Source organism: Lemur catta, chromosome 1 (genome assembly GCF_020740605.2).
Source record: "Lemur catta isolate mLemCat1 chromosome 1, mLemCat1.pri, whole genome shotgun sequence".
Lineage (NCBI taxonomy): Eukaryota > Metazoa > Chordata > Mammalia > Primates > Lemuridae > Lemur > Lemur catta.
The window spans coordinates 117292171-117302389 of record NC_059128.1 but is presented as its reverse complement, the minus strand read 5'-3'; the positions used below and the strand labels follow the sequence as shown (position 1 = coordinate 117302389).

At 51.4% G+C, this 10219-nt stretch overlaps 1 protein-coding gene across 1 annotated transcript; it reads left to right on the top strand.

Moving 5' to 3' along the window:
* Nucleotides 1-4996: 4996 nt before the first annotated feature.
* On the top strand, nt 4997-8889 carry DNAJB1 (DnaJ heat shock protein family (Hsp40) member B1). Its single transcript, XM_045550958.1, has 3 exons — nt 4997-5411; nt 6602-7182; nt 7503-8889. Exons 1-3 carry the CDS (start codon nt 5201-5203, stop codon nt 7731-7733), a joined length of 1023 nt encoding a protein of 340 aa, XP_045406914.1. The 5' UTR covers nt 4997-5200; the 3' UTR covers nt 7734-8889.
* Nucleotides 8890-10219: the final 1330 nt, after the last annotated feature.

Here is a 10219-nt window from a genome sequence, read left to right as displayed (position 1 = left end):
TTTTCTGTCAGCAGTTTTGAGGCTTTTTGTGTCCTGTCAGACCTGCCTTTCTTGGGAGTAGGGGAGAATATTTACTCAGAAGCCACAAATTGAAATCCTACCAAGCTGAATTAGGGTTAAGGTATCTAATTGTGAGGAGCCTGGGGGGCAGGGTTGAACCCCTAAAATCCCACCACATTTTGCTAATTTGCCAGTTCTGTTGATTTCTAACTTTTCTGATATGAATAGGTGAGTCTTCTGTCACTCGGTTCCAGCTATATAGGGCATTATGGTGTCCAAATAGTTGTCATTTTGAACGGATTCCACATATATTCCCACAAACTCAGAACATTCTGGAAATTACCTTTTGAGACTGCTTTTATGAGCCCCACACGCACTCAACAGACACCAAATCATCGTTGCACTACTACTATGCCATGTGCCAACTGGGCATACAAATAACTTCCACCTTCTCCTCACCCACAAGAAGCTCGTAGAAAGGCAAGGTCCAGGCCGGGTGCGGTGGCTCACGCCTGTAATCCTAGCACTCTAGGAGGCCGAGGCGGGTGGATCGCTCGAGGTCAGGAGTTCGAGACCAGCCTGAACAAGAGTGAGACCCTGTCTGTACTAAAAATAGAAAGAGATGATCTGGCCAACTAAAAATATATATAGAAAAAATTAGCCAGGCATGGTGGCGCATGCCTGTAGTCCCAGGTACTTGGGAGGCTGAGGCAGTAGGATCCCTTAAGCCCAGGAGTTTGAGGTTGCTGTGAGCTAGGCTGATGCCACGGCACTCACTCCAACCCGGGCAACAGAGCAAGACTCTGTCTCAAAAAAAAAAAAAAAAAAAAGAAAGGCAAGGTCCAAACTCCAGAGTAGAATTGTCCTTTGTTTCCAATGGGTGTTGCAGGTGCAAGGAACCCCTGGTTTGCCTCATCAGGCTTCCAGTAACCAGGCTAGATCAGCAGAAATCGAAGCCACCCTCAGAATGAAGATTGGCCTCTTTGTTTAAACCACTGACAACACTGTACATGGCCCCCTGACAGTGCCTGTTTATAGGGACAGCTAGATCCTGCTTGTGTCCTTATATCCCCAGCACGGTGGCTGATTCATAATGGCGACTAGTAGATCCATTTGGTGTTTGCTGAGCTGATATTAACGAGCTCCTTTATTAAAGCAATTTCCAAGGGGCAAACCTCAAGAGAGGTCTTGAGCAATGGCAGCTTCAAAGGATGATCCAGGCCTCCCGGGACCTTAGGTTTGGGGGAACCTGAGGTCACTCGGTGAAGAGGTGAACCTGAGGTCACTTGGATGGCGAAGATCTGATGTGTTTGGTAGTGTCTTGTCTCACAACCTCCTTTTGTATTTCCCATGTGCAGATAAGGTAGGGTCTTAGTTTTCCCAAAACCTGGCTTGGCTTGTTTTTGGGTGTGTGATTGAGCTGGTTCAGATGGGTGTGAGGGGAGGAGAATCCGAGAGGAGACAAGCAGGGGCTGGTTAGCAACTTTCTGCTAAGTCAGGAGCCCTGGAGAGAGGTTTCTCAAGCTCTATCCTGTCTTGCCTGGGTTGTTTGGGTTTTTTTCTTTCTTTGCATTTTTAATTGAGGTATAATTTACATACAGTAAAAGTCCCCCATTTTAGTTTGCAGTTCGAACATATACACTCATATAACTACCACTGCAATGAAGATAAAGAACATTTCCATCGTCCCCCCAAATTCTCCTGTACCCTGCTTGTAGCAGATCCCAGCCCCTGGAAGCCACTGACCTGCTTTTTGTCCCAATACTTTTGCCTTTTCTGGAAAGTCATATAAAATGGAATCACACAGTCTCTGACATAATACATTTGAGGTTCATGTGCATTGTTTCCTGTATCCGTGGCTCGTTCCTGTATATGGCTGAATAGTATTCCATCATGTGCTTTCAGAACCAAATGGGATCACGTTTGTTTATCCATTCATCCATTGAAGGACATTTAGGTTTGGCTGTTGGTAATTATTAATAAAGCCTCAGTAAACATTCTCTCATGGATTTTTACAGATAAACATAGGTTTTTATTTCACATGGGTGTCCCACCAGGAGTGGGATTGCTGGGTCATAAGGCTGTTGTGCTTTTCAAGGTCTTTTTGATGAACAGATGAAGAGTTGAAGAGAAAGGTAATGCAATTTTTTTTTTGGAAATGAAGGTTTTATGATCATCTGAGTCACTAGCACTCAGTGTGCTAAACACTTCAGCATTTTACTCACTGGGTGACCTTGGGAAAGTCACATGACCTCTCAGAGCTTCAGTTTCCCCACCTATAAAATGGGGGTAATGATAGTCTAACTTCATAGGGTTGTCGTGACAATTATATGAGTTAATATTCATCAAGCACTTGGAACAGGCTTGGCTGTGTCAGTGTTAGATGTTATTATAATGTCATATGTCATTTCCTGGCCCCTTCTCAACTGCATCCACATAGCAACACAAAGAGGTAAAATCTACTCTTCTCCCCATTTCATGGAGGACAGACCTAATGCTCTGAGAGATCACACAGGCAGAAAATGTGTAAGCAGTGGGTCCAGGCTTTGAACTAAAGCAACCGACCCCAGACTCACATGCTTGGTTCCTGTGTCAGCCAGGGTTTTACCAAAGAAACAGAACCAGTAGGGGGTGTGTCTGAGTGTTAAGAGATTTATTCTGAGGAATTGACTTACATGGTTGTAGGGTTGTAGGGGTTGACTGGACAACTCTGAACCCTGGGCAGGGGCTGATGATTCTTCTGCAGGCAAACCTCAGTGTTTGCTTTTAAGGCCTCTGGACTGACTGGATGAGGCCCACTCATATTATTGAGGGTCATGTCCTGTACTTAAAGTCAAGTAATTATATGTCAATGTTAACCTAACCACATCTACAAAATGCCTTCACAGCTACACCTAGGTTAGTGTTTAATTGAATAAGTAGTTTCTAGAGCTTAGCCAAGCTGATGCAAAAAAACTAACCATCACACCTTCTCCAAGTTGAATGCCAGTGTGATCTGCTGAGTTTTCTCTAGAGGTCACTTTTCTAGTAATATTCTGAAGTGCCCAGTGAGAGTCCAGGTCAAAGCACCATATCCATAAGGAGAGTTATGGGGTTACTTTGTTTTGTTTGTTTCTTTGTTTGTTTAAATAATTAAAACTTCCTGAATGTGAGTAGGACATGGTGGCTCATGCACCTGTACTCAGGAGGCTAAGGCACAAAGATCACTTGAGCCCAGAAATTCGAGATCAGTCTAGCCAACATATCGACATCCCCATCTCAAAAAAAAAGAAAAAAAATTCCTGAACATGACCCAGGCTCACTCAGGGACAGGGGAGTTCCCAGCCCTAAGGGTTGCCCCCAAACACAAAGACATCCCTTGCCCAGTGTTTTTGGCAAGATGTTGCCCACTAGTGTGATGAGAAACATTAGTACAGCCAGAAAGGCCTGCCCAGAGCCATCTTAAGGTCTTTGGAGGCTGCCATATCTATAATTCTAAATTAAATTTATATTATAGAATACTAACGTATAAGTGTGAGAAAGTCCACAAGCTTTGGGTTCTTCCCCATAATGATGACTCTCTCCTGCTAGTTATTTATGTAAGTTTTTAACTAGTAAGTTCTCTCCCCCCATGATTGGTTGCTGTGCTGTGCCAGTAGGCACCCAGCCCCAGCCCCATCCAGTGTGTGTCCCAGTCCAGAGTCCTTGCTGATACCACTGGGTCAGCAAATGGGCAGGGCGAGCCTAGCAGGGGAAGGCCATGGTCTTTTTTCTCAGGAGTCCCCACCTGTCCAAGCGCAGTAGCCACTGGAAACTTTTACCTGTGATGCTGCCAGGAAGGGGGCGGTGGCTGAGCAGCCCATCACTAAACAAAACTGTTAGTCACCCCCTTTGACAAAGCTTCCCTTGTGCCAGGCCTGTCCTGAGCACTTCACAAATGTTGACTCATGTAAACTTCATGAGTAAACTTCAAAGCCCTTCGGAGGCAGGTGCAACTGCTAGCCCCATTGTACAGATGAGGAAGCTAAGGCCTCAGGATGGCTAAGTAACCAACACAAGGTCAAGCAGCCCAGGAAATGCTGGAACCGGGAATGAAACCCAGCTGTCCGACCTCCCAGGCGGTTCCTCCAGGAACCTCCCTCCCGTCACTAGGCCCTTCCCGGGTGGAACCCCTTTCTGAGCCTCCTTTTCCCGTTAGCCATGTCTTTGACCACAGGCACTCCAGGCTTTCAGAGCTAAATGGGATCATGTCACCCACAGATGAGGAAACAGAGGTCCTGCGAGGTGCATGACACACCCACGTCCCCCCAGTCATAAAGGCAGTTGGGAGAGAAGGAGAAGCCCCTGCATACAGGGAGTGTTTATGAACGGTCCACTGAGACAGTGTGCCAGACGTGGTTCCAGGCACTGGAGACCCAGCGCACACAGAAGGACACAGGCCCTGCCGAGGTGGCGACACCAGACTGGGAGGGAGGTGACATTTAATATGAAAGCCAAGGTACAAGATAATTCCAGATTTGGTGGCAAGTGCCCTTGAGAAGGCCATAAAGTGAAAGGCCGAGGGGTGGGTCCGGGAAGACCTCCTGAGGAGGAGGTGAGTTTTGGCAGTGCTGAGGATCCCAATGGCATTCTCCCCACAGCCGGGAGAAGAGGGCAGGCGTGGACTTTTATTTCCATATTCTAGAAGGGGGCACCGGGGACAGAAAGAGGTTAGGCGGCTTGCCGACAGTCACCCTGCTAGAGCACCACTAACACATCCTGATAAAGCGGCAGGCAGGTTTGCTGTCTCCTGGGGAAGGGGCGTAGCCGTCCCAAGCCCCGCCCCCTGCCCGAGCCGCGCGTTCCCGGCAGGGGGCGGAGCGCGTGGCAGGCCGGGTCATCGGAGGTAGTGAGAGAACGTCGCGATTGGCTCGCCCCGGGGGTGGGCGGGGTCTCCTCAAGCCAATACGCGCGCAGCGAGGAGGCGTTGCCGAGGGCAGAGAGGGAAGAGGCGTGGCCCCGAGCCGGTGGCCGTTGACGGCGCTGCCCCGCCCCGGATGTCGCGCGCCGCGGACTGGGCGGTGACGATTGGCCGGCACGGCGCCGGGGGCGGGGCGGAAGGTTCTGGAGGGGGCTGGCGGGCTCTGGAAGCTTCCGCCGGACGGGTATATAGAGTCCGGGACGGGGCGGCGGCGGAGCCGGAGGACGGCGACAGCTGGGCGGCGGGCCGTAGCTGGGGGCCATGGGCAAAGACTACTACCAGATCCTGGGCCTGGCCCGCGGCGCGTCGGACGAGGAGATCAAGCGGGCCTACCGCCGCCAGGCGCTGCGCTACCATCCGGACAAGAACAAGGAGCCCGGCGCCGAGGAGAAGTTCAAGGAGATCGCCGAGGCCTACGACGTGCTTAGCGACCCGCGCAAGCGCGAGATCTTCGACCGCTACGGAGAGGAAGGTGCGTGCACGGGAGCGCGCGGCCGGGGGCGCGCCCTGCCGTTTGACAGGCGGGGAAACCGAGGCACGCCGGCAGCGCGATGCTGGCCCCTCCCGGGGGGACTCCCCGGGTCCGGGGAGCGAGTAGCCCTCGCGCTCCGGCCGCGCGGGCCTCCACCCTCGGATTGGCGGCGGCCCGATGCGGGGAGGAGCCCTGGCCGCGCAGTTCGCCCAGAAGCTTCTAGCATGTCTGGGGATGCCCCTCCCCGGGCGCCTCCTCCCACGTCCGGGAGCGGCGCCGGGTGCGGTGCGGACGGAGAAGGGGACGGGGACGGCTGAGCTGAGTGTGGAGAGCCTCAGGCTCACCTGGGCTCGGCCGCCAGGGGCTGCAAGGCGGGGCCTCGGGCACAACCTGCGGGGAATGAGGGAGGCTGCGGACGGGGCGCCGGTCTCTCGCGGGCCCTGGAAGGTGCAGTGAGGTAATCCCTGGGAGGCGATTACCTAGCCCCGTGCCAGGCACGCAGAAGGCAGCGGCGCCGACCGCGGCCATCCAGGTGCAGGGGGCCATCCAGGTGCAGGGGGCGGCGCGCCCACCTCTGCCCGGCCCCAGCAGGGTGGCCCTCCCGAAGGAAAGGAAGCGAGGCTTTCTTGTCCAGTTGCCCATTGATGACTCTGACTGGCTTCTGGGCCTGATCTTAAGAAATGAGCTGACTTTTTATGTAATGGTGGTGGCAGTGAAATGGTAGGGTGTGAGAAGTTGGAAATTTTCCGACTGTCTTCTACCTTCATTTGTTTCTACTGTCCTCACATGTCACGTCATTTGCCCTAAAGTATTTAGAGTAAACACGTACTGAAAGCTGACCCTGGATTGTATCTTTCTTAGCCAACTCTTTTAGTGAGTCTTTCTTTCTTAAGCCCTGTAATATTATGAGGAGGGTGGATCAGTCGAGAAGTGGCAGGGCCTGGGTAGCACCTAGAGGTGGCCACCTCAGAGCTGGAGCCTTTTGCCACTGTCATGCCAGGCTGAAGTGCCTCCCGGGGTCTGTCTCTGCTGCTGCAGTGGGAGGTAAAAGCTTGGGGTTCTTTGCTCTTCCCTGACAGGCTAAAAAAAGTTCCTCCCCCATGGTTTCCAAGTTTTTTTCCGTTAAAGGAAGCTCTTAGAGATAGAAACTCCTGACTAGCTATCTGACAGCTTCCAACTTTGCCTTTCAGGCCTGAAGGGTGGTGGCCCCAGTGGCGGTAGCAGCGGTGGTGCTAATGGTACCTCTTTCAGCTACACATTCCATGGAGATCCTCATGCCATGTTTGCTGAGCTCTTCGGTGGCAGAAATCCCTTTGACACCTTTTTTGGGCAGCGGAATGGGGAGGAAGGCATGGACATTGATGACCCATTCTCTGGCTTCCCCATGGGCATGGGCGGCTTCCCCAACATGAACTTTGGACGTTCCCGCCCTGCCCAAGAACCCACCCGAAAGAAGCAAGATCCCCCCGTCACCCACGACCTTAGGGTCTCCCTTGAGGAGATCTACAACGGCTGCACCAAGAAGATGAAAATCTCCCACAAGCGGCTGAACCCTGATGGAAAGAGCATTCGAAACGAAGACAAAATCTTGACCATCGAAGTGAAGAAGGGGTGGAAAGAAGGGACCAAGATCACCTTCCCCAAGGAAGGAGACCAGACCTCCAACAACATTCCAGCTGACATCGTCTTTGTTTTAAAGGACAAGCCACACAATATCTTCAAGAGAGATGGTTCTGATGTCATTTATCCTGCCAGAATCAGCTTGCGGGAGGTAAGGTGCTAGGAGGTGTGGTGTCTGTGGAGGGAGACGGCAGCTTTTTGAAGCAGTTCAGTATTTGCTCAACAAATGTTTCTGAGCATGTAGTGCATCCTAGATATGGGGTATAGCAGCGAATGGCACTAACCCAGGGCTCTGTTCTTCCAGAGCTTCCATGCTGGTGACGTGAGCAGATTTAGGGGCAGGGTCTTAGTTTCAGAGGTCTGATGGACCTTACCCCTACACCAAACAGTCTCTGGACAAGAGTTGAGCTTCCTAAGCTGTTTTCTACCTAATGCTATTCTCCACCTAATGCTGTCCCTTTGCTTTCCAAGGCTCTGTGTGGCTGCACAGTAAACGTCCCTACTCTGGAGGGCAAGACCATACCTGTCGTATTCAAAGATGTCATCAGGCCTGGCATGCGGCGAAAAGTTCCTGGAGAAGGCCTCCCCCTCCCCAAAACTCCTGAGAAACGTGGGGACCTCATTATTGAGTTTGAAGTGATCTTCCCGGAAAGGATTCCCCAGACATCAAGGACCGTACTTGAGCAGGTCCTTCCGATATAGCTGCCTGCGTTCCCCAAGGACTGACCAAGGGCCTTTCCAGAGCTCAAGGATTTCCGGACCATTCTACTAGTTGCAAACCATGAGAGGGCGGGAGGGCCCAGGGAGGGCTTTCGTACTGCTGAATGTTTTCCAGAGAATATATTACAATCTTTCAAAGTTGTGCACTAGACTTAAGTGGTTTTTCGAGCAATAAGGCGGCAGACAGTGGGACCAGCAGGAAAAGGCATTCCAGTCTGCCCCACTGGGTCCTACAGCTCTCCCAGGAGGGGCCCACGCCCTCCTTCTCCAGTCCCCACCAAGGGGCGAGAGGCAGACCAGCAGCTGGACTTGATCCCTCCCTGTGTAGTGGCATTGACCTGCTGTCTCAGTTGCCAGACCCTTGTACACACTTGGTTTCTCTTGTGTGGTCAGTTTGTGTTTTGTTCTTTCTGTATTTGACTCCCACGTCTTGCTCTTCCCTTGAAGAATCCTATCTTCTGTTTGGCCATCTCAAATTGAGAACCTAAACTTATTTCTGCAGAACTGCCTGGCCAGCGCCCACAAGCAATACCTCTTGTTCCAGCAGGACCAAGGGAGCCAGTCTCCAGTGAGTCGCACAGCCCCCGCTCCCTCGGGGGTCCGGGAGCTTGGCTAAAGCAGGGGGACCTCCTGACCTCTGGCTCTGGTGCAACTGAATGTGCTCACTTATGGGTCACACTCTTTCCTTTTCTGTAAGGCAATCTTTTGGCACACCTGTGGCTTACCAGTGGCCCAGGTAAATGTTTTTGTCTCATGGACTCTGGACTTCTTCAAAGGGATCTGATCCTTTTGAATTTTGCACAGCCCTAGATATAATCCCTTTTGATAAAAGGGTCTTTGCTTCTGATTACAGGAGCACTGTGGAACGTCTGTAAATATGTTTTTATAATTCCGTGTAAAATTGGTGTGCACTCAAATGAAACTAGTCCACGCAGCCACTGCTCTCTGTATGAGGGCCATGGTGGAATTCAGAAGAAACCTTGGGGGGAGGGGTTTGGAACAAATGTCTGTTCCCTGGAGGCTAGTCTGATGCTCAGACTTTTAGATTCCTTGTAAGTTGCCACTGCCAATATGAGACCAAAGTGTGTGACTTGTCAATATGCAGCGTGACAGCATTAAAGACTGATGCTAAACCTCAGGGGAGCGGTCCTGCGACTCTGTTTGAGGGCTTTGCTGTTTCTGGGGCTGGGTTGGGGACCTGGGAATCCTTCCAAAGGCAGTTGAGGTGGAGGGAGGACTGGGCAGGAGACAGGAGCCCTGGAAGGGGAAGACAAGTCTCCTTTCCTGGCCCTGTGTGGGTTAGAAAACTTGAACCCAGCGAGACCCAAGTGCAGTGGATTCAGAGCTCATTTTTTTGGTGAAGGTTGGGGCTAGAGTTCAGTAGCCGGCAGGAGCCGGCTTGTACTTCCCCTTCTTGTCTCGCTGGGCTCCCGACTGCCTCAGGGGACCTGGGCACTGGGGCCAAGGGGAGGGGCAGGGTCTGCCCTCATCATTCCCCGTCAGTCCTTTGCTGCTGGAATACGCTGGGTGGCCAGCAGTCCTAGCCAAACCAGAATTAAGACTGCAGCTGCCTGGGAGCCAGTCCAGGGCCGGCCCCACCCTGGACAAGACCCATTTCCTGCCCTCGTGGTAGTCACAGGCCACCGAAGCTGCTTTTATTTTCTAATTTTTTTTAAGGAACTGGTTTGATTATAAGGTAAGTAATTACACAGGCTTAAAATGGTGTATTGCTACTTTACTACAGAACGTTTTCAAGTGAGCACTTAAATAACACTGTACAAAGTCAAGTTAAGAGTTGCTTTCTTTTCCCACTGAAACAATTTAACCACTGGAAACGGTCTAGGGGGAGCCCTGTCAAAAGAATGTTCTTTGTATCTTTTTTTTTTTTTTTGAGACAGAGTCTCGCTCTGTTGCCCAGGCTAGAGTGAGTGCCGTGGCGTCAGCCTAGCTCACAGCAACCTCAAACTCCTGGACTCAAGCGATCCTCCTGCCTCAGCCTCCCGAGTAGCTGGGACTACAGGCATGTGCCACCATGCCCGGCTCATTTTTTCTATATATATTTTTAGTTGTCCAGATAATTTATTTCTATTTGTTTTTAGTAGAGACGGGGTCTCGCTCAGGCTGGTCTCGAACTCCTGTCTTCGAGCGATCCACCCACCTCGGCCTCCCAGAGGGCTAGGATTACAGGCGTGAGCCACCGCTCCCAGCCTGTATCTTTTTTTAAAATGTAAACTCTTAAAAAAAATTCAATAAAATAAAAATCTCAGTTCTTCAGACACTCCTGCCACATTTCAGCTACTCAGCAGCCTCACATGCATGTGGCTAGTGGCACCTATTGGATAGCGCAGTCTGGAGGGCTTTTCACCAAGTATGATACAGGGGTCACTTGGAAGAGCAGCCACAGTAAGCCAGGAGGTGCCATCCTAGTGAACAGGTGGCCTCTGAAATACGGGAGCCAAAAGGGATCA

Bases quoted from the DNA above. Each gene is read 5' to 3' on its own strand.
- DNAJB1 (XM_045550958.1), top strand. From the start codon at position 5,201: ATGGGCAAAGACTACTACCAGATCCTGGGCCTGGCCCGCGGCGCGTCG. The intron at 5,412-6,601 runs GTGCGTGCACGG...TTTGCCTTTCAG, and splicing joins CGACCGCTACGGAGAGGAAG to GCCTGAAGGGTGGTGGCCCC. The intron at 7,183-7,502 runs GTAAGGTGCTAG...TTGCTTTCCAAG, and splicing joins CCAGAATCAGCTTGCGGGAG to GCTCTGTGTGGCTGCACAGT.